Source organism: Balaenoptera physalus (assembly GCF_965194825.1).
Source record: "Balaenoptera physalus genome assembly, chromosome: 16".
Lineage (NCBI taxonomy): Eukaryota > Metazoa > Chordata > Mammalia > Artiodactyla > Balaenopteridae > Balaenoptera > Balaenoptera physalus.
Window position 1 is genome coordinate 54140951 of NC_138898.1, and position 23015 is coordinate 54163965.

Genomic DNA, 23015 nt, shown 5'->3' on the forward strand with positions numbered 1-23015 from the left:
GTTACGCCTTCGTTGCTGCACGCGGGCTTTCTCTAGTTGCGGCGAGCCAGGACTACTCTTCATTGAGGTGCGCAGGCTTCTCATTGCGGTGGCTTCTCTTGTTGAGGAGCACAGGCTCTAGGCACGTGGGCTTCAGTAGTTGTGGCTCGCGGGCTCTAGAGCGCAGGCCCAGTAGTTGTGGCGCGCGGGCTTAGTTGCTCCGCGGCATGTGGGGTCTTCCCGGACCAGGGCTCGAACCTGTGTCCCCTGCATTGGCAGGCGGATTCTTAACCACTGTGCCACCAGGGAAGCCCAAGAAAAACATCTTGACTGAGGCAAGGGGATGGATTCCCCGCCTTTCCTGTGGCCGAGGGAGGAGAGCATCCCTTCCCACAGTTGTGTTAACCCCTCCCAGCCCAGCCTGGTGGACAGCACTTTTCCTGTTCATTGATGTGCTGTTTGCCTCAGAACTCCTCAAGCAAAAGAAGGGGTTTCTGAGAGTTTTTAGGTAATAGTGCAGGAAAACACACACCTTCCTTCTCCGCTCAGTAGCTCCCCCAATAATCAGAGATGTCCAATGATGCTCTTTGCTGTGACCCCAGTGCCTAGAGCAGGGCCTGGGTTTTAAGTACAATTTTGGTAAACAAATGACTGAATGGATTCTCAGTGTGGAATGGGAGGCAGGTGATAGAAGCTTTGGCCCAAAAGAAAGCCAAAATGGGCTGTCCCCGGGACTGCTCCTGGACCACCTGTTGTCTTATTTTTAAATCGAGAAGTGTGCAGATGCACACAGTTGGTGACCCCAAAGGACACGTGGAACGTCACCGCCAGCCCAGTGGGTCACCTTTTGCCCCCTCTCAGTGTCGTCTGACCCCCCAGCCACATTCTCATTTCTGTCGCCATCGGTTCCTTTAGCCAGTTTTAGAATTTCACACAAATGGAATCCTCCACTGTTATCAGTTCATGTTTGAAGGGATGTGTCTTTTTTTTTTTTTAATAAATTTATTTATTTATTTTTAGCTGCATTGGGTGTTCGTTGCTGCGCGCGGGCTTTCTCTCGTTGTGGTGAGCATGGGCTACTCTTCGTTGCGGCGCCAGCTTGTCATTGCAGTGGCTTCTCTTGTCTAGGCGCGCAGGCGTCAGTAGTCGTGGCACATGGGCTCGGTAGTTGTGGCTCCTGGGCTCTAGAGCGCAGGCTCAGTAGTTGTGGCGCACGGGCTTAGCTGCTCCGCGGCATGTGGGATCTTCCGGGACCAGGGCTCGAACCCGTGTCCCCAGCATTGGCAGGCGGATTCTTAACCACTGTGCCACCAGGGAAGCCAGAAGGGATGTGTCTTAAATTGTGTGTGAGGGATACGTGGGCTCCCCTCTGGGCACGATGAGGTGGGTTGTACGAGGGAGGCTCTTTGGAACTGGAGTGCTGGGTGTTTGTTTCTTGTCGCCTGTAAATTATTCATGTTCCTCCTACTCTGAGACTTTGGAAGGAGCCCAGGCCGCTTTAGAGACGGCTTGTCCCACCACGGGCGGCTGCTCATTTGAACAGACCAGCTGTGCCGAGCGCTCAGTTTCCCTCACTTGCCGTTCTGAGCCCTTCAGCCCATTTTACTGATGCTCAGGGCAGTGCCCTGTGTCCATCACTGGCTTATATCTCCTTTTCTGCGTCATCCATCCTGAAAGCAAGAGCTTGGAGTCCATGGCTGTTGGATTTTTCAAGCCGGTAGGCCTGGCGCCTGCAGAATTTCACACTCCTGAGGGCCCAGCGGTCTTTCATTCTTGTGCTATGGACGAGTGTGTGCTAATCTTCCTTGTGCTTCGCTTGAGAAGAAACCTGGAGTGCTGGGGACAGACCAGGGCGGTGCTTTGTCACAGGGTGCAGGGAACTGAGGGCTCAGGAAGGGGATTGACGGAGATGTGAGCTGTAGTGAGTTTAGGGAGGTGACTCCTGAGGGAGGCTGCTGGGCTGCAGTGGGGGAGACTGTTAGTGCGTTGTCACCATGTGCTGGAGCAGAGGCCAGGCCAAAGGGGAGCTGGGGCAGGAGTAAAGCAAGAAGGTGGCAGCAAATGTGGCAGTGCAGGCAGTTCCATTGAAGGGAGAGAAGGTGGCGGGAGGCTTGTCCAGGAGAGGGTGCGCGGTGTGCACTGGAGGGTATTTGTGCAAAAGAGAAGATTGAAAAGGTTGGAGAAGGTGGTGCTTGGGCCAGGGAGGGAGGAGATGTGGAGCTGGGCCAGGGACTGGGGTGCCCCTTAGTGGCCACCTCATTTATCTTCCCAGCGACGGATAGGAGAGCTGAAGCATGCAGCAGGACAGAGGTGTCCCAGTGGACAGCAGAGCTGGGATTGACCCTGGGCATGGTGACTCCAGCATCCCTGCAGGATCTGGGAGCACGTGGGGAGCACAGAGTCCAGAGCACAAGTGGAGGGTGGCCTAGCCTCAGCAAGGAGAAAGGACCGTTTTGAACCAACAGGAGTAAAAGAAAAGAAAGAAGGGAAGGTTCTAGGGGCAATGTGGTCATGGCTGGCCTGACCACTGGCAGTCTGCTGAGGTCAAGGTGGAGTCCAGAGCACTTCTCAAGCCATTAAGATGATGGGAGCAGTTTTTAAAAGTTAAGTATGGCTTGTTTGGGACTGAGAAGCAGTGCCTTTGAAGGAGGGAGAGGCCCTGTGGACCTGGGGCATCAGGACACAGTCTGTAGAGGGGAGTGGTTTCCAGGAAACAGGGATGTGTATGGCTTTCTTCACTGGTTGGGAGTGGAGTGCACCGTGGGGATCTTGCTGGTGCCAGGAAACCCCTCCAAAAACTGGAACAATCCCATTCCAAGCCCCCAGGTTCTGAATCCCCAGCACTTGGCAGTGGGAGGGGGATAGAAGATGCTCCTGGGATGTTGGCTTTCACTCCGTCCCTCTGGCTGAGCACTCGGAGGCGCTCGGGAAGTGTGATCGGGGAGGGGATGCCTAGGTGATCAGGCACCACCACCCCCCAGCCACCACGTGGACTTCAGTACAGGGACCTGAGAGGTCATTTCAGCTCAGAAGGAAGATGAGGCTTGCAGACAGCCCACAAGGACAAGGTTTGGGGAAGGAGAAAGGATGGACTGAGAGGTGAGCTGGTGGTCCCTTCATTGTCTTGGAGAATCCGGTTTCTGTCCCTCTTGGAATTGTTCCACTCACTGACCCCTAAAGGCCAAGGACAGGATGAAAACCCAGGAAACCTGGGGAGAACTCTCCCTGCAGGCCTGAACTATGCCTTCTCCCGTACAGCATGTCCCTGCTTTCATAGTATCGGCGTGTCTGTGTCTTTGTAGAGAAACGTACCAAAAGGTGGCCTGTGTGGCTTCGGTGCCCATCCACCAGCACCCCAGGCCTTAAGACAGAGGGCTGACTCGGGGGCTGTGCTCTGGCTTCACCCACCGGCCTCTGTTCTCTAGTGAGTATTCAGAATCCTTGTCTCTTAAGCCCTTAGGGTGGCCCATAGTGATAGGAGATCAGTTCCGGGCAGACAGGTGGGGTCCCCACAGGTGTCAGATGTCAGTCCACGGCCTCTCCCATAGCGGTGGACCAGCCACACCAGCCTCCCACCTGCACCGCCGCCGCCTTGACCTCGCCCTCCCTGGCACCGTTCCTTTCTCTCTGGCACACGGGCGCCAGATTCTCCATTCCCCAAGCCTTCCTGCCCCCTTCTCCACTCCTGTTGGTTGGGCTGGGACAGATTAACACTATGACATGCTGCATTTTCCCTTAGTTAAATGTGATGTGTTTCTATTTTTAAATCAAGGCATCTGAAGAACTGGCCTTTGAAAACACGGAAGTACTTTTAATAGGGATGCAAGAATCCACAAATAGCTGTGTGTCTTAGAGCCCAGTGTTCTTCTTGAAAGTTGAACAGGGAACAAATCCTGCCCCTTTGGTCAAGAGCATTATCCCAAGGGTACTAGGGGGAAAATGTATAAATCCTGGGACATAAGAGATGGTCGTTTATTATGAGTCTCTCCCTTTGCTATCAAGCTTCAATTTTTTTAATGTTTTAAAATCAACTTTATTGAAGTTTAATAGACATATGACAAAATGTACCCAATGAGTTTAATATGTGTGTATATATGTGTGTGTGTACATATGTGTTTGTGTGTGTAACCACCACCATCAAGATACAAAACATTTCTGTCCCCTCAGGAAGTGCCCACTCAGCCTCCTTGCAGTCAGCCCCCTGCCGCAGGTGCCAGAGGTCAAGGCCTTGCTTCCTGTGGCTCCAGGTGCCCTGTGTCTGCCCATGACCACCCAGATCCAGGCTCTGCAGCCGGTTTTGTTGGTTGCCCGCACTTGTCCTGCCAGCTCCGGAGGAGAGACTGGTGAGAGTGAGCTGACGTATCCCATCCTGCAGCTCCTTTCTGCGGGAGCTCAGAGCACATTTGCTGTTGGTTGAGAGAAGAGTGGGGCACAGCCATTGAGACACCTGGAGCTCTGCCAGGGGTGGTGAGGGTGGGCAGGCATGTGACCCTGTTTCTCAGGCTGGCTTCAGCCTATCAAACCCCAGACAAACCACCTGGAGCCGGTTTTCCAGGGAAGAGGACGATGTGGAGTTTCCTGGCGCAGGTCAGGTATTGGAGCCGAAAGTTGATTTGAATTTCATCCGGTGATTTGTGCTCTGTGTTGACTTCCCAGACAGGGGCAAATCTGAGCCTGATCTTTCCTTTCTCAAAATCACCTAAGCAGCTTACCCCGTGAAAACCTGTAGACAACACAGATGCACTTGGTTGAGCCTTGATAACTTTATTTGGTCACTTCTTACACACTCCAAGCCAAAGACAGATATTTTTTTCTTTGAATATGAAATATTAAAATTGGCCCAAATCTGGAGTAAGCGACCAGATCGGCCCTGGTGGACTGGCGGCTCTTCCTCATCTCTGTGAGTCTGTGCCTCCCTCCAGCCTCCCTGACCTTCAGCCTCATCTTCCCCAGAGCACCCCCATCGCCCACCCTAGTGGGCCTGGCTCAGAGGCGGGGGCTGGGGGAGGTGGCGTGTGGACCAGGCCCACTGCAAGAGCCCCTCTCCAGGTACCAGCTTGAGCCCCTGCAGTTTGACTTGCAGGCTGGAAAGTTTCTGATTCTTTCTGGAATCTACTGTGACTTCCTTCAGGAAGAATAGTTTTTATCCATTTCACCAAAGAAACGTTTACTCTCAAGATTGGGGCTGGCTTTTGTTTTCTTTTTAACAGCTTTATTGAGGTACTGTCCACCTACCATGAATTCACCCAAAGTGTACCATTCAGTGTTTTCAGTGTATTCACAGAGCTGTGCAGCCATCACCATGTTCAGTGTCAGAACATTTTCACCACTCCTGGAAGAAACATACACCCTTAGCCATCACCCTCCAAGCCTCCCAACCTCACTCCCAGTCGTAGGCAACCACTAATCTGCCTTCTGTCCCTATGGATTTGCCTGTTCTGGACAGTTCATGGCAATGGAATCGTAAGATGCAGTATGTGGCCCGTTATGTCCGGCCTGTCTCACTCAGCATCGTGTTTGCCATGTTCACTCACATCGTAGCACGTGTCAGTGCTAAATATTCACCGCATGGATGCACACATTGTATTGGTTCAGGCATCCATTGATGGACATTTGGGTTGCTTCCACGTTGGGGCTGTTTTTTGGTGAGCTCACAGTGGGCTCTAGCTTACACTCCTTTGCTCAATTTAGAGCAGGGGTTGTGCCCTCACTGGAGTGTTGAGTAGAACGTGTATAGGGCATCCTGTTTGGCGACTCGGATTAGGCAGGTGGTGATGTATTGGGGTTTGTCCCCCAGGATTTTCCCTAAAGGCAGTTGCCACAGGGAGAGGGGGACGCCTGTCTCAGGAGCCTTCTCTGGAAAGACTGCACTGAGGGCCAGGCCTCGGCCTCAGATGGTGCAGGGTTGTCGACCGTCGCGAAGGCTCGAGGTTTTGACAGGGGTTTCCTGCGTTTCCCCTCTCTTGGCTGCGAGGGAAGGAGAAGGGGCGCCAACTGGCCCCGTGGTTAAGACTTAGCCCCTCGGGCAGCTTCAGGCACGGCTTCTAAAGCGGCGCCCTTGTCCTCAGGTGTCTACACCCTCCTCTTTAAAACCGCGGTGGAGTTTGGGGGTCGCTTAACTTGGGTCCCGGACGGTATTCCTGCCCCCAGAAAGCTCCGAACCAGGCACCCAACCCTCCAGGGCTCCCCCGTGTGGCCGGTGGGCAGCCGCGGCCAGCAGGGGGCGCGCTGTGCTGTTCCCAGCAAGGAGTGTGCAGAGGCGGGGTGGCCACTGCAAGGTGGCCTCGTGCAGAATGGCAGAGGTACCTCCATCAGTCACCTGGGGAAGCTGCCGTCCATGCTGGAAACTCAGCCTGTGGAGAAGTTTGGCAGGTTGGTGGCTAATTTTAATTAGGAACATTTTCACACATCCACCTGGTGTACCCGTCATCCAGTTCAATGGTTGTGAACATTTTGTCACTTTCGCTGCAGCTAAATTCAGCTCCAGAACATTCTGCATTTCACCCCTGTATGTCCAGCTTGCATCTCTTCAGGAATATGGACATTTCCTACACAACCACACTGCTGTTTTCATGCCAACAAGATTAGCAGCACCTCCGTGGGTGCTTCTAGAGGTTTTTTGTGGACTCTCTCCCTTTGTGGGGGAAAGAGGGTCACATGTGCAGTGGGTTGTTTAGAAACCTCGCAGGAAGCAGTGCTTTGTTGTGGCAGGTGTGATGTGTTGGGCCTCGTTCTGCTCCTGGAACTGTACAATCTGGGATGACTGTGAAGCCACGTCCTGGCTGTGACCGCCAGGATGTATTCTGGACAGAGATGACTCATAAAACTCAGGAGTTGCCATTTTTGGTCGACAGTCCATTTCCCAAGAGGTGGCCGGCCTGAGGTCCCTGAGGTCACATTCACCAGAGCGTCCTGGGCACCATTGGTGGTGGGGGGTGCTGCTGAGCAGTGGACCAGCCAAGCTGTTCACGAGAGATGGAGCCGGACAGCATCTTGGTTTCTGAAAGTGTGTCCCAGCAACAAGAAAAACACAGGCGATGTGGGAAGGTCAGATTTGCCAAGTCTGGGAGGATTTTTTTGTTGTTTAGTTGGTGTTTTGGTTTTGTTTTGTGTTTGGAGCCGAGAACTCAGCCCAGCAGCTGTGGCTGCCCTTTCTCCAGTGGCCTCTCACATTAATGTCTGCGATGGCCTGGTCCCTGGTCCTGTCATCTGAAAACAAGGACATGGGCGGCTGTCTCTGCCCTGCCTGAGTGGGCTCTCAGAGGTCCCCTCTGAGTGACGAGTCTTCTCAAGAAGGGCACCTGTTGGGATCCACCAGGCCTCAGGCAGGAGCTCACCAGCTTCTTGTCCCGATGAGCTTCCCTTTACGCTGCCAGGGGGTCACAGGAGGGGCCCCACCTGGCAGACCCCACGCGGGCAGTGTGTGCAGCGCGCAGGTGCTGGCTGAAAACACAGAGGAGAAAGAGAAAGCAGGTCCCCTCTCATCTCAGCTCTCAAGCCGTGCTGTGCAGAGGGACCTGTCAAGGTGGCATGGTCCTTACCCTGCAGGGTCTGGCGAGAGCTGAAAAGACAGAACCCGATGTGGGCACAGAGCCATGGAGCTCCTGCAGTACCTCCTCTGCCTCCCCGCCCACCCCATGTCTGCTTCAGTGTCACCAAGGTCACCATGTTTCCAGCCCCGTGGACCTGACCTTTAAAGCCCCCGCCCCAGCTGTTCCGTGTCAGACTGGCTGGTGCCATGAAGGGGAAGGGGGACGGCGGCAGACCTGTCATTGCCCAGCCTACCCTTGGCCACCCCTCAAAGGAGCCCTTCTTGCTGGACAGAGCCTACTGGGATCATGTCCAGGGCTCAGAGACTGAGCAGCTGCCCCACTGGCCCTGTGGTCAAGCCTCAGGGTGGATTCGGCCCCTGGCAGGTGGCAGGTTAGGACACGGCCTTCCCGGGGACCCTCATGGAAACGCCTGTGTCTCATGGGAACCAATCAGGAGCAGGGTCAGGACAGCAGGAGGGCAGTGCATTTGGGCTCCCTTTGACCTTTGGGCATTGCCTGGACTCTCACAGTGCCCATTCACAGAACTGTGGTTTCTAGAGTCAGTTTAGGTAACTTCAGGCTACCCCCTGCCCCAACCCCGATGTTTATTATGAAAAATTTCAAATATGTAGAAAAATTGAATGTGTGAACAGTAAGTTCCTATTTTATATCAGCCTGCCACTTAGGTCCAACCACTAATAGCATTTTGTCACGTTTGCATTCTAAGCAGTTGAAAAATTTTTGAACTGTTTAGTTTTAGACCTCATGATACCTCACTACAAAGTATTTCAGCAATGCATCTCCTAAGACTTTCTGCATAAGCACTGTACCCTCCACATCTAAGTCAGTTAATTATAGTTTCATAATAATTTCATCATAAATTCATCATCTACTGTCCAGCCAATATTTAAGTTTCTCCAAAATGTTGTTTGACTTTTTATTTTTCCCAGGAAGAGTTTACACATCACATTTGGTTGTAGGTCTCCTTGTCTTTTTTAGTCTATTTTTTTTTTAATGACATTGACTTTTTTTAATTGATAAATGTATTTATTTATTTATTTTTTGGCTGCGTTGGGTCTTCGTTGCTGGGTGTGGGCTTTCTCTAGTTGCAGCGAGCGGGGGGCTACTATTCGTTGCGGTGCGCGGGCTTCTCACTGCGGTGGCTTCTCTTGTTGTGGAGCACGGGCTCTAGGCACATGGGTTTCAGTAGTTGTGGCTCGCGGGCTCATTAGTTGTGGTGCGTGGGCTCTAGAGCATGGGCCCTAGAGTGCAGGCTCGGTAGTTGTGGCGCACAGGCTTAGTTGCTCCGCGGCATGTGGGATCTTCCTGGACCAGGGATCGAACCTGTGTACCCTGTATTGTCAGGCAGATTTCTTAACCAGTGCGCCAACAGGGAGGTCCCTAAATGACATTGACTTTTTGAAGAGACCAGGCCAGTTGTCTTGTAGAATTCTACCCGTTCCGTGTGTGTCAGATGTCATGGTGCCCGGGTGCCAAGTGTTACCTGCAGTCGTGAAGTTAGGCCTGGAGGCTTGATTGGCTTCAGGCCCAGCATTGTAGGTGGGAAGCTTGAGGGCTTTGTGTATTTCACAGGAGGCACTGGGAGGCTGGCCTCCATCCCTGGGGGATGTGGCACTGCAGGATCTCAAGGGTGCGAGGTTAGGCTTTTCCTTGGCGATCGCTGAGCCCTGGGGGGTGCAGGTGCTTTGTCAGAGTCCACCCGTGGCCTTCCTGCCTGGGCTGAATGTAGCTTCCTGATTTAATCGTTGCAACTCGTGGCCCCTGTCTTGAACTTTTGGCATGTCTTGAAGTCCTTCTGTGCGCACATAGGGGAGGAGAAATGGCCCACCCAGCAAGTGCCACTCTAAATCCAGCAGGTCTCTGGGGCTGCTGAGCCCTGGGTCGTTTGTTGGCAGCCACTGGCCCAGGCTGGGAGGAGTCAGGGCTGGCAGGGCCGTGTGCCTCACCAGTGGAAAAACAGCAGGTGTGAGGGAGACGTGAGAACCTCTGGGTAGAAGTAGGGCTGGTGTGGGCGCTCAGCGGGCAGCTCAGAGGGGCCAAGAGAAGAGAGAACACAGACCAGAGGTGGGCTGCCCTCTGTGGGGCTCAGGAGTATCCCATGTGAGCAGCGAGGGGACCCTGGGTCCCCATCCTCCCAGGCCTTCCCGATCCTTGGTTTCCTGCCCTGCAGGGACGGCGGAGGTGGGGGTGTGCCTGTGATGCCTAGTGCAGGGAGTGTTGTAAGGGGAGGAACACTCCATCAGGGGGATGGTGCGAGCTTTCCCGCCTTGCTTGCCTCACAGGTTATATGAGGAGGAGGAGGCGGCAGCGTGGGTGCGGCCGCCCTCCTGACACCTCCCTCCCTGCAGGTGTGAATGACAGAGGTGGTGCCATCCAGCTCCCTCAGCGAGGTCAGCCTGCGTCTCCTCTGCCACGATGACATAGACACCGTGAAGCACCTGTGCGGCGACTGGTTCCCCATCGAGTAAGTTGAGCAGTGTCCCCAGCTGTGGCTTGAGGGGTGGGGAGTGGCGGGGGGTATGTGAGCAGAGCCACGGGTGCCAAAGCTGAAAGGCTTGCTGTGAAGGCGCCGTGGTGGCCCAGAGTGACCTCGCCTGTCGGGGCCCCGGGCCCTGCTCCCTGACTACCACCGGGCTCTTTGCACCTCATTGTGTTCCTAGAGATCCCCGAAAGGGCTTTGCTGAGAATCTTTAGTTACAAAGATGTTCCATGCAGTGCTACTTATAATATTCAGAAAATTGAGAAGCTACTTAAGTATCTTAACAGAAAGGAATTGGTTACATACATCGGGGTATGTGCATGCAAAAGTATAATGTTATTCTGCCGGGGGAAAAAAAAACCTGTCCTAGAGGTATATATGTTGACAAGGAGAGTTTTTTTACGAGATATTAAGTGGAAAAAGCAGACTAGAAAGCAGTATGTACCACAATCCCCCTTTTATTTAAAAACACATACAAGATAAAAGCTTAGGAGGATATGTACCTTGTAGCAAATGTGTTCGGTAGTTCAGGTGGGTGGATGATTAACATCTACAAGTTTGTCTGGTTTTGCTTCTCTGTATTTCCTACATTTTTCTGTAATATGCACATAGAGCTTATAGTGAGAAAAATAGTGCAAACTTTTAAAAATTAAAAATAAACAAGATCCTGCCAATCATCTCATTTCCGTGAGCCTTAGCCTCAGATGTGTTTAACCTGCTGCCGGCAGGAAGGGAGGGATTCCCTTACGTCCCTGATGGGAGTGTGAATTGTCACCTTCTGGGGCCACAGGCTAGCGGCGGCTTCATAGGTTGGAAAATAAACGTCATCCCAGCAGTCCCACCGCTGGAAAGTAATCCAGTAAGTCCGAGGTTAGACCCCGCTGAGGGTGAGCTGGGGCAGGTAGAGCCTCACTGGCCGGAGCCTCTGTGCCTCTGAGGAGCCCGACCTGCCTGCCTCTCCTTGCAGTTTCCTGGGCCTGAGGCCTCAGGTTCCAAAGATGATGGAGAGAACTTCAGTCCCATCAGACCATGTGGTCGCAGCTCCCCTCCTGGCTGCTGCGACACCTGGCACTGCTGGGGTCAGAAGGCGGGAGTGTGATGAGGACCAGGAGAGGAGCCTGGGTGATGCTCAGGTTCTATGGAACCTTCCGGTGGGCGGGCGGTGGCCTCTACAGTGCAGACCCGAGTAGAGCACCTCTCTGTGTCGCCTGGAGGGTCTGAGACCCTCCTCCAGCTCTTGGTCTCATGAAAGGCATCTTGGGCTAACCCGCTGTGTCCGTTAGGAAACAAACCCATACACCCTCCCGACCGAGCCTCCTTGGCTGTGGCTGAGTCTGCCTTTTCATCACTGCATCACTGTTCTGTTCCCTGCTCCCCTCGGACGGCGCTTGGTCAGCAGCCCCAGTGACCCTGGCTACACCTTGCCCTCGAGGCCCTGTCCCTGAAACTCAAATGCCACTCTGCAGTGAACCTGGCTCTCCCCACACCACTTCCCCCAGTCTTGAAAAAGTCTCACAGAATTCTTGGAAATCACCCAAGTGTCCACAGGCTGCGGGGGTCATCAATCTTAACTCATCCACCTGCCCCCCCAGGCACTGCTCTCGAGGGGACAGCATCATCAGAGGTTTTTCCCCTCTTGTCTCGGTGTCTTGTAAGATCGCTTTCCCATCAAATTTCCAGTCCTGTCCGGACAGATAACCGCTTTCAGAAGATGATACTCTGAGAGTGATACACTTCGGTGGAGACTGAGTGATGGGCAGACCCCTCGTCAACCCTGAGTGGTGGACAGAGCAGCCTAGGGTCCCCTGTGGTTCAACTCTCTGAAGCACGACAGGGGTTGGACTTGACCTGGCCGGTTCATCTGAGTTTGTCTCTTCTTCAGTTACCCAGACTCATGGTATCGTGATATCACCTCCAACAAGAAGTTCTTTTCCCTCGCCGCAACCTACAGGGGCGCCATCGTGGGAATGATCGTAGCTGAAATAAAAAGTAGGACCAAGATACACAAGGAGGTGAGTGTATGCAGCAATGACTTGGCAGTCGGTGCCTCTGGACAGGACTGTGGGGCCTTACGACACAGTCACGCTGCCTGCTCTGTGACCCTTTCTCTTGGGAGCCCAGATGGCATGTGAGATTCGTACCTGGTTGGTTTCTTTCTGTGTGTTCGTGACACAGTCGTATATGCATTAAGTAACACGACCACAGGCTTCACAATCACAGCCGTTTTGAAGTAGGGAGGCGGGTAAACGGTACACTGGCCTTTCTGCGGGCTTCGAGTCACAAGAGCAGGAAGGATGCTTACCTCCCTGAGACCGATGGCAAGTCCACCTGTGTCCAGGCTAACTGTGGTGTGGAGGGTGGGGTGGGGAGTGGGGAGCCGACCCACTCCCAGCACGTGGGAGCCACTCAGTGAGCAGTGGACGGGACACAAAGGCCGAGTCACCAAGTGTCCTTTTCAATGGGGGAGAGAAAACCATACACATGGCAGATCCTTCTAGTTCTTTGTGAGGTAGAAGAACATAAGAACGTTGTGCTGGTCAGATTCATGACACTCCCGGTCCAGAACTGCATCTCCGGAACCAAGAGACCCACGTGGGGCGGTGTGTCACTTGGCCTGGCCTTGGCAGCAGAGGGTGGTGGAGGGCACCACTGCCCACCCTACCCCCCGCCTCCCCCTTTACTGCGAGACCACCTGGGGCTGTGTAGGATCCCTAGTTAAAACATTCACACTCTCTTGGGCTGTCTTGTCTCTTGGCTGGTGGACTGTCACGTGCTGAGGGGCCCGCTGAGCAGTTCCTTCTTCCCGCCATGACTTCACTCGTCTGGCATCCCTGACCCTCCTTGTCTGGTCTACCACCCACCCCAAGAGAAGCGATTTTTTTGTGTGCTGTTACATCTGCAGTTTCTCGCAGAAGGGCCCACACCCTCTCGTTTCCATGGGAGTGGAGGTGACCCTCTATATTGTCTTCTGTTCTGTTCCCTCTGCCCCAGTGTCTCCCCAGGTGTCATGGCTGGGAAGTTGGCAAGTGAGCTGTGTCCTGCAGTGGGACCGGGGCCTCCACTGCTGACCCGACTGTTTCTGACTTTCTCTTTAGGATGGAGATATTCTAGCCTCCAGCTTCTCTGTTGACACACAGGTTGCGTACATCCTAAGCCTGGGAGTAGTGAAGGAATTCAGAAAGCACGGCATAGGTAAGGGTGGCAGAACTCATAAACCACAACCGCCAACTCGCCCCCCACCCCCACCCCGTTCTGACGATTGTCTCTCATAAATACCCCTCAGTCTCTTCCTCCATCCCTGTCCCTCTGTCTGGGGCCAGACCTTCATCCTTCCTCCCCTTCCGCCAAGACCCACGGCCCCACCCACTCCCTTGGCCTTCAGCCTGTCCTCTTTCCATACAACACCAGGTCTTTTCTGCCATGGCCTCCTTCCCAAATCTGACAAGATCAGATTAATAACCGCTCCCGAATGTCCTCATTTGGGAATGGGACCTCTTATCGTGCCTCTCGCCACACACATAGCTTATGTCTGATCCCAAGGTATTTTTTTTTTAATATCTTTATTGGAGTATGATTGCTTTACAATGTTGTGTTAATTTCTGTCGTACAACAAAGTGAATCAGCTGTAAGTATACATATATCCCCATATCCCCTCCCTCTTGAGCCTCCCTCCCATCCTCCCTATCCCACCCCCCTAGGTCGTCACAAAGCATCGAGCTGATCTCCCTATGCTATGCGGCAGCTTCCCACTAGCCATCCATTTTACATTTGGTAGTGTATATATGTCAGTGCTACTCTCTCACTTCGTCCCAGCTTCCCCTTTCCCGCTGTGTCCTCAAGTCTGTTCTCTACGTCTGTGTCTTTATTCCTGCCCTGCCACTAGGTTCATCAGTACCATTTTTCTAGATTCCATATATGTGCTTTAGTATACAGTATTCGTTTTTCTCTTTCTGACTTACTTCACTCTGTATGACAGAGACCCAAGGTATTCTTGATTAAGAGTAGAAAACATAATTGAAAAATAGTGCCAGCCACCATGTATCGGGTGCCCGCCACACCTGGGGTGCCGGGCTGCCCGCATGACTCCAAATTCCCATCCCACTCAACCACACAGCCAGTGAGTGGCAGAGTCTTCATTTGTGTCCGTTCCACATTTTCCTGGGCTCAGGTTTACACTTCATTGTCTAAAAGATCAGTGAGTCTCTGTTGTGGGTTCAGCCCCTGGGAGGGAACTAGCAGGCTGGCATCCGCGGTCCCGGATGCCTGAGGACCTCAGGTGACAAGCCCCATCGGGCCGTCAGATGTTAGGGACTTCTATAGTGGGTGGTTATGGGAGGTCGGTCTTCAGTCCAATAGCAGAGAGATCTGTAGAGACCTCTGCAAAGATGACTTCCTTGTCTGCCTCACGCTTCCTTCCCACTTGCCCTGCGCCTCTTCCTCCGCAGGTTCCCTATTACTTGAGAGTTTAAAGGATCACATATCAACCACCGCCCAGGACCACTGCAAAGCCATCTACCTGCACGTCCTCACTACCAACAATACGGCTATAAACTTCTACGAAAACAGAGACTTCAAGCAGCATCACTATCTCCCCTATTACTATTCCATCCGAGGGGTCCTCAAAGATGGCTTCACCTATGTCCTCTACATCAACGGTGGCCACCCTCCCTGGACCATCCTATATCCTTTCTCTTTCGGGGGTGAGGTATTGTGGCTTCCTAGCAGGGCCCGTGCGCCAGCTGGAGCTGTGGTTGCCTTCACATGGCATCCACAAGGCCAAGCTCACGGGACCAGATGTTGTTGTGGGCGGGTCTGGCCGGCACATCTTGGGAAATGACGGTCTGGGTGTGGACATTGGGAAAGCAGGCCAGCTCTGGCACTCGGCGCTCGCTGGACATTAGACTGGTATGAGGGGAGTGTTCAGCCTCCTGGCCCAAGATCCATCCATCCATCAAGTATCGAATGAGAGCCTCCTGTTCCAGGTGCGTGGGGGATACAACAGTGAACGAAACAGCCAGAAGCCCCTGCTCTCATGGGGCTGTGTGCTGGTGGGGGAGAAGACAAGCAAGTGAGGTGAAACGAACTGTTTGCTGTTTGTGAACACTTGGGTTCAAACCTTCTTTGCTGGGTGCGTGACCCAGAGGTGTGTCCCTGCCCTGCTCCCTCCTCTTTAACTCTCTCTGGCCCTTGACAGGTTCAGTGGAGGCCAGGAGACTTCCTGATAGTCATAGGGTGTGATCCCCAAAATACTGTGTGTATGTGAGAGAGAGAAGTTAAATGAATGAGTCCAGGATTTATCCATTTCACAGGGAAATAAATGAGAAAGACAAGGGCGGCCCAAAAGCCTGCAGGCCTAGCTCCTGTGAAGATGGGTCTCTGTGGGTGTCCACAGGGTCAGGACTGCTGACCCCTCCTCATCACAGGGACAGGGCCCTGCCACTCTGAGGACTGAGCGTAGGGGAGAACTAGGAACACTTGCTCTGCCAGACCCCTCCCCCAGCACCCAGTCCTGTCCAGCCTTAGTCTGGGTGTCCAGGTGCCTGGGGCCTCACCCAGAAGGTCCCTTGTACCCAGGCTCTGCCCTGCATTATTTTGTGCAGCAGAGCCCCCTCCATCTGATGAGGCTTTCCAGCCCTGCAGAGGCTGAGCAGGCTCTTGGCCTCCTGCAAGAGTGGCATGCTGTCTGCATGCAGCCCCCATGGTCACCGTGCTGACAGTGCCACCCCGGGGCAGTTGGGCAGGCGAGTCGGAATCTTCCTTAACGGAGCTGCACGGACTACATCCAGCACCTGGGCTCTGCGCTAGCAAACCTGAGCCCCTGTTCCATCCCGCACAGGATCTACCGCCAGGCCCACAGCCTGCTCTGCAGCTTCCTGCCATGGTCAAGCATCTCCACCAAGGGTGGCATCGAGTACAGCCGGACCATGTGACGCCAGCCGGGCAGTCTCTGCCAGGCCCCACCCCTCGGCACCCTGTGGAAACCGCCTTCCCGGCCATCTGACTTCTGCTGTCCTCTGCAGAGGAGCCAGTGGGCACCTGCCAGGCCCGTCGGCCTGCCCCAGCTGCAGGCCCGGTGCTACGTGGGCTCGGGAGAAGAGAGTCAGGGGGCGTGCCCGGTCTCCCCCAGGTACACCAGAGCAGGGGGTGCAGAAAGGGGAGCAGAGCCCAGTGGGATGATGGTTGGGGAAATGGAGGTGGTGCTTTCAGCAATGAAAACAGGAGGCCCTGGATGGGCATCTGCTGCTCAGGGTGCTGGGAAGCATGGCCAGGGGCCGAGATAGTTCCCGAACGTCTCTCAGAAACTTCAGGAGGGAAAGCAGAGCTCTTGAGCCCTGGCCAGAGCTTTATCTTTTCACTACCTGAACTACTTTTTAAAAAATAAAGCATTCACATGGTTCAAAAATTGAAAAGTTACCAAAAGATCAAGCCCCTTCTACTCCTGTCCCCAGACACTCAGCTTCCCCTTCCCAGGGGTTATCAGTGCCACTGTGTCCCTGGTGGTGCTTCACTGTAGATGGCGGCTTTAACAGCAGCGGCCTTGCCCTGTCGTGGGCACCTAGATGAGAGCTCTGCTTAGACGTGGCCACTTCTGAGCACCGTGGGGAGCTGGTCTCCCAGGCCTCAGGGAATGGCAGAGCTGGAAGGCATCATGGGGACTCCAAGGTCTACCCCTTGTGCATGGACACGGCCCAGAGCGGATTGTGACGTGGGCCAAGCCCAGGCGGCAGGGCTCCGTGGCCTCCTAGGCTGGCACCCCCGTCGGTACTGTGGTTTGTGCTGGGACCGAGGAGAGCCAGTGGTCACTGGAAGGGACTCTGGACCTGGAGGAGGGCTCACGCTTCAGGAGCACCAGGGGCCCAGCTTTGGGCTCCTAGGCCAGGCCCCTGGGGAGGGGAGGGAAGCAGAGCGTTTCTGCTGAAGGCTTCACCCCTGCTCCCCTCTTGTCTATCCCACAGGCTCCTCCAGCCCTCCTTCCCAATCTGGAAACCTTCACTTCTGCTGAGCCCTGGCCGGGCCCCCGCACGTGCTCCAGCCCCACGGGCACCTGGGGGTGGTAGTGTTCACTGTGGTCTGTTTCTTCTGCTGCCCTGGGAGCAAGGGCATGGGAAAGGGCTTCCTTCCCCACACCCCTCACCGGCCTCTTCCCCTCCACTGCCCGATCCTTCCAGCTCCTTCCTCCAAAGTCGGAATAAACTTCTGGGAGGGAGTAACCCAAGTGTTACGGACAGACTTGACCCTAAAGACACAGGAGCCTCTGAACAATGAGGGGTCGAAATAACGGGAAGGCCAGCCCCTGGTCCAAAACCAGCACCCAGAAGCCCGGGGGGCAGAGAGCAGCCCCGGTCTCTCCAGCCGGGGCTGACACTTGCTGGGCACAGCTGAGGAGGCTTCTTACCCACACACTGAGCTCTGGGGCTTCGCTCCCCACACGTGCGGGCGGATAATGAGACAGATGCCCACATCCCCACTAGGAGGCTGAGTCCTCCCGCAGCCTCTTCCCACGGGCTGCTTCATTCTGTCCCGAGCGATTGGAACCGCCTGTCAGATGGTGGATGTGCCATTCAGCTGAGCTGCCGCAGGGAGCTGGGCTGAGGACAGGCGCCGCTGAGGGCCTGGGGGTTGTCTCCCCCAGCCCCCCAGCCCCATGAGCAGCAGCTCCAGGGCCTGGCCAGGTGCAGAAGGGACGAAGCTGAGCACCACCATGACCAAGTGAGACCCGGCCTTTGGGGCTGGGGACAGTCACGTGCCTTGTGGTCCCTCCACCTCTGGGGCAGAGACAGTGCCTGGAAGTGTGTGCGTGGACGGCACGTGCTCCTGGCGTCCCTTCTGCCAGGGCCCCTAGAGCTGCTTGCTGCCTGGCCTGCCCTTCCGGAGCAGAGGGGATGGCACAGAGTCTCACGCCGGACGAGAGCAGGAGACGGGAACACCCCAGGTGGGGGCTCCGTGACCGTGTCCTTCCTTCCCTCAGAACTTCCCGGCCCTGGGCTCCTGCGGCCTCACCGGTGGATCCTGGGCAGGAAGAGCACTCCATCTCCCCGCACTCCCCACCTCCACGCTGACATTGGTTTCATGCTGAGGCCCAGCTGGGTGTCCTCTCTAATCTGAATCAAAGATCATGTGATTTTTATTTCTGCCCCTCAGGGTAAGGGAAGAGTCTTCCAGAAGGTTCTGCCTTGGACATTCTTAATTGAGCTCAGAGGCCTTGCCCTGCCCCTCCCTCCTCGCCTCCTTATCACTGCAGTGTCCAGCCCAGTGTTGAACAGATTATAGTGTTTTGTCTTACTACAAACAAATAAATAGACTTTAATTGGTCACATCCTGTCTTTGCAGGCCCTGCGCCTGTGGACCTGCCCCGTGGCTGAGGGCGGCCCAGGAGCTGCTTGTCCCCTGAAGTCCCAAGGACGGCTTCCAGCTCAAAGGGCGATTGTTTTTTACGATCATAATTGTACCTTGCCCTGCCAAGGAATGCAGCCCTGGAAGAGGTTCTAGAGCTGGTGACAGTGCAGTGGTCAGGCCGGGGCCCTGCCCAGGGCACCCCACCGCAGGAGCCTGAGGCGGGGGGAGGGGGCAGCAGGTCCCAACCCCTGGCTGGGCCAAGCCTGGGACCAGGTCCTTCCACCAACTTCTTGGAGCCTCTGGCCACCCTGGGGGCAGGGGGTCGTGCCTGTCACCCTGTTAGACAAATGACTGGTTCAGGGGCTGGGAGTTGCCCAAGAGCCACACAGCTGTGAACGGTGGGCTTGAGACCCCAGCCCAGGTGTGGACCCCTCCAAAGCGTGGGTGCGCTGCTCCCTGAGGGCTGGGCCTCCCCCCGATGGCCCTCCCTATGGGACAGGGCCTGAGGCTGGTGGCCCGGACTAGGAGCTGCCACCACCCAGGGCCGTATGCACACTTAGAACAACCTGAAAAGCACCCAGGGGCCAAAGTCTCCAGAATCTGCTGTACCAGGCTACAGGGGCAGGGCAGGGGCCTGAGGGAGCTTTCCCCCATGTCTGGAAGGAGCCCAGCTGTCCTGGTGTCCAGAATGTCCTTGACACCATCATGTGTGGTCTGACAGAAGCCTGTGAGAGGGGTAGGTCAGCCCTTGCCTGACCCAGGCTGCCAGGACAGGAAATCAGCCAAATGGTGAGGGTCACTGAGGCAAACCCAGGTCCTCCCATCTGTCCCCACAGGCTGAGGCCCAGTGATGTAGAGCAGGGGGTCTCAGCCTGAGAGATTCTGCCCCCCAGGGGACATCAGACTCTCCGGAGATGTTTTTCGTTGCCACACTGAGTGGAGGGCACTACTGGAATCTAGTGAGTGGAGGCCAGGGTCGCTGCTAAACATCCTGCAACTCACAGAACAGCCCCCGAAACAAAGAATGGCATAGCCCCAAATGTCAACAGGGCTGGGGTTAAGACCTCCTGATACAGAGGAGCCCATGCCTGGGTGCCTAGAGTCTAGCCCAGCTGGGAGAAGGGCTGTGCCCATTCTGCCTGGAGGGTCAGGGCAGCCAGGGGTCCCCAGGGAGGGTGAACTCAACCAAGGCCTCAGTGAGGGGCGGCGTGGGGTCAACGTCTCTGCCCAGGTTGGGAACTTGCTCTCCTCCCAACACCCTCCCTAAACCTGGCCTAACTTTCTCTGTCCTCTGCCCTTTCCACCCAGAACACCAAGCCCTGCTCTTAGGCCTGCTGAGACCCTGCCCACCCAGGAAGCCTGCCCAGAGTCCCGCCCCGAGGAGGACGGCTCCCTCCTCAACTAAGGGTGGGAGCACCTCGGATTCCCCCAGGATCTACCTGGAACTCTGCTCTCAGAACACAGGTGCCGAGGGGCCATTTCTCTGGCTGAATTGGCCTGATGACAGACAGACCCAGGGACAGAAGGTGCAGGCCTTGGCTTTTATTGAAATTAGACCTGTAGGCTCCCTGGCCACTTGGGAGCCCAACTCTCCATTCCGCCCAGCCTCCCAGGTACAAGTGGCTGACTTGAATTGGAGCAGGCTGCAAGGGTACGCCCAGGCTTCTTTCTGTCCCTCCCACAGGACCTCCTCCTCCTTCCACCTTCAAGTTTTCCCGAGGCTGGCCTAGGCTCTGGTGCTGGGCAGCTGCCCAGGCATCTTGGTGTGAGGATGCTACTGGTGGGGGCTGAGCCCTTCCCCCTGGACCTGTGTCCTCCTCCTCCTCCTGGGTCATCCTTTCCCCTCCTGTCCTGAGCTGGGAGAACCAGCCCTGGCACTTGGATCCCTATGGCCTCTCCAGAGCCCCAGAGTGCGTTCTCTTGCATGAGGGACATGTGGATTCCTCTGAGGCCCACCAGGATCTCTTAGGCCTGAGCCCCAAGCCTTCACGGGGACCGGGCTGGGAGGGGGCACCCTTGGCTGGGTCCATGCTGGAACTGGAAGCTGAGGAAAGCGGGGGGAGAGGAGTCACTTGGAGGGACCTGGGGGAGGCTGCCAGCCTATGACCCTCGTGAACCTGGCATCCTTCAAAACCGGAGGGGAGGGGGCAGTTCTCCTTAAAGAAAACCTGGGAGAGGAGGAGGAAGAGGGAAACACGTTTCAAACTGAAAGGACCCTTCTCTAACGCGAACGCCTCATTTTACAAATGGGGAAACTGAGGCCTGGCCAGCGGGGGAGAGCAGTCTGAGGTCGCTCATCAAATGTAGAGCTGGGACAGGTACCCAGGCGGATTGGGAGTGGAGAGGGACCACCTGGGTCCATCTGAGTGCCCAGCCCAACCCTGCCCGGGGTCTTCCCCTCCTGTCCCCAGCCCTGCATCACCTGAACAGGTGCTCACCTGTATTTCCCAGGCTGTCGAGCTTCCAGAAGGGCTGAGTGGTGACTGTTACCTGAGCCCAGAGCCCCCTGTTTCAAGTCCAGGGGCCAGACTGTGCCCTCAGGTTGTGGGAGGCAGCCCCCGGCCATGAGCTGGCCCAGCCAATGGGTCTCACACTGGCCGGCAGGCTGCATGAGGCCTGGTAGGTAGAGAGCCAGACCCCGGAGGTGGTACAACCGGAAGTTCTTGGGCTTGCTTCCCTGGGCACTGGGACACTGCTGCTGCTGGGCCCCCAGCCCCCCGTCGTAGATATTGGGTGGCGTGTCGGGGTGACTGGTGCGTCCTTGGACTCAGCTCACTGCATCTGTGGAGGGGAGAGCAGGAGATTGGTGGCTGGTGGGCCACAGAGGCCGTGAGGGGACAGTGTAGTCACATGCTCATGTGATGGGCTCCACCCCTGGCCTGCAGAGCCTCAGCTTACCTGTCTGTCAAATGGGCTCCACCCCCTGTCTCCCACCTCCCTCACCCAACAAAGCACTCCTTCTCCCTCCCAACCAACAGGGAGGCTGAGAAGCCTGAGTCTTGGCACCAAGATCTCTTTCAGGACTGCAGGCTCTTTCTGCCACCCCTTTTTGCCCCCTACCCTAGAGAGAGCATTCTGGTGCCCAGGGTCACGTGGCCTGGACTGGTGGCCATTCCCCTCTCCCAAGCTTGTATGTCCCTGAGGCCACCCTGGTGGCTTTGGGCCCAGGTCAGGACAGGAGGACATCTCTCCTCCTGCCACTCCTCCCCGCAGCCTGGCACCTTCTCTTATGCGCAGCTGAGAGAACACACAGACCAAGGCTTCCATGGAGGGCCAGCCAGGTGGGAGAGGAGCAGCCGAGCCTCCTGTGCAGCAGGGCTGTGCTCTCCCCTGCCTAGGGGATGGATCTGCAGGTCTCCCTTGGCAACCAGCTCTGTGATGTCACAGGGAAGACTCCCAGGTTTCCCAGATCCCTGAGTTTGGGAGAGGATGATGCTCAAGGGCAGGGGCAGGGTGGGAGGAGGACAAGGGAAGGGGGCAGAACCTTAGGGGAGGTCCCTGGTCCCTCTGGCTTGGGACAGGCATGCCAAACAGATTCAGCTCTTGCAGGCTGAGGAGTCACTCCCAGGGGTGACTTCTTGGGGTATCAGTTTCTTCATCCATGGATGGATAATGAAGGTTTAGGGATGCAGACTTGGTGAGATCTGGCTCAGTGCTTTGAGCATGCTGAGAAGGTGGTATTGGGTGACTGGATAGGTCCCTTAATTTTTCTGTCCATTTTCCCCTAAGTAGATGATGGAGTACTGTGGGATCACACCAAGTGTAATGAAGGATTTGGAGGAACCGGAACTCTCATATATTGCTGGGGGAATGTAAAATGGTACCACCAATTTGGGAAACAGTTTCTTAAAAAGTTAAACCTTCAATTCTCTCTATTCACAGATGACATGATCTTATACAGAGAAAAAAATTAATTCACACTAAAAAAACTATTTGAGCTAATAAAACTATCGGAGCTAATAAGATTCAGCAAAGTCTCAGGATACAAGATCAACACGCAAAATTAACTGTATTTCTATACAGTAGCAAAGAACAAAAAGAATAAAACAGGAATAAAATTAACCATGGAGGTACAAGACAACACTGAAAACTAGAAAACATTGCTGGGGAAAAAAAAGGAAAAAGATCCTGTTCATGGTTTGAAGACTTAATATTGTTAAGACAACAATCCTTCCCAAAGTGATCTATAAATTCAATGCAATTCTTATCAAAATCTCAATGGCCTTGTAGGCAGAAACAGGAAAACTGATCCTAAAATTCATGTGGAATTACAAGGGAGCCCAAAAGCCAAAAACAATCTTAAAAAGTTTGAAGACTCAAGAGTTCTGATTTCAAAACTTATTGCATACAATGCTACAGTAACCATAACTGTGGAACTGGTATAAGGCTAGACATCCAGACTAATGGAATAGAATAGAGAGCCCAGAATAATTTCATACATCTCTGGACAATTTATTTTTAACAGATTGCCAAGACTATTCCGTAGGGAAAATAATAGTCTCTTCAACAAATGGTGCTGGGACAACTAGATGTTCAAAAGATACAAATGAAGAATGAAGCTGGACCCCTACCTCACACCATATACAAAAATTAACTCAAAGAAAACTCTTTGAAGAAATCTTCATCACCATGGATTTGGTAATGGATTCTTAGATATGACAACAAAA

The 23015-nt window shown here is 54.7% G+C and overlaps 2 protein-coding genes across 7 annotated transcripts in view; one reads left to right on the forward strand and one right to left on the reverse strand.

Moving 5' to 3' along the window:
* The window catches only part of NAA60 (N-alpha-acetyltransferase 60, NatF catalytic subunit), a 40049-nt gene extending 21723 nt beyond the window's left edge, over positions 1-18326 (forward strand). For 2 of the 6 annotated variants that reach the window (XR_014254596.1, XR_014254597.1), the window contains exons 2-7: positions 9881-9996; positions 11894-12023; positions 13107-13203; positions 14457-14691; positions 15785-16138; positions 16968-18326. Coding sequence is in view for 4 of the 6 variants with exons in the window: in XM_082428820.1 (XP_082284946.1) it covers positions 9887-9996; positions 11894-12023; positions 13107-13203; positions 14457-14691; positions 15785-15941 (729 nt within the window). In the remaining 2 variants the exon portion in view is untranslated. Of the gene's footprint in view, positions 1-4146; positions 4323-6896; positions 7027-9814; positions 9997-11893; positions 12024-13106; positions 13204-14456; positions 14692-15784; positions 16139-16967 lie in introns of those variants that run through there. The other 4 variants (XM_082428821.1, XM_082428822.1, XM_082428820.1 and 1 more) reach the window with 4 other exon arrangements.
* Positions 18327-19967: 1641 nt separating this feature from the next.
* Positions 19968-22224, reverse strand: LOC309644889 (uncharacterized protein C16orf90 homolog). Its single transcript, XM_082429157.1, has 2 exons — positions 20787-22224; positions 19968-20589 (listed from the first exon to the last, which is right to left on the reverse strand). Exons 1-2 carry the CDS (start codon positions 20957-20959, stop codon positions 20235-20237), a joined length of 528 nt encoding a protein of 175 aa, XP_082285283.1. The 5' UTR covers positions 20960-22224; the 3' UTR covers positions 19968-20234.
* Between the last annotated feature and the right edge of the window lie 791 nt (positions 22225-23015).

Bases quoted from the DNA above. Each gene is read 5' to 3' on its own strand.
- LOC309644889 (XM_082429157.1), bottom strand. From the start codon at position 20,959: ATGCAGCCTGCCGGCCAGTGTGAGACCCATTGGCTGGGCCAGCTCATG. The intron at 20,590-20,786 runs GTGAGCACCTGT...TCCCCATTTGTA, and splicing joins CGACAGCCTGGGAAATACAG to AAATGAGGCGTTCGCGTTAG.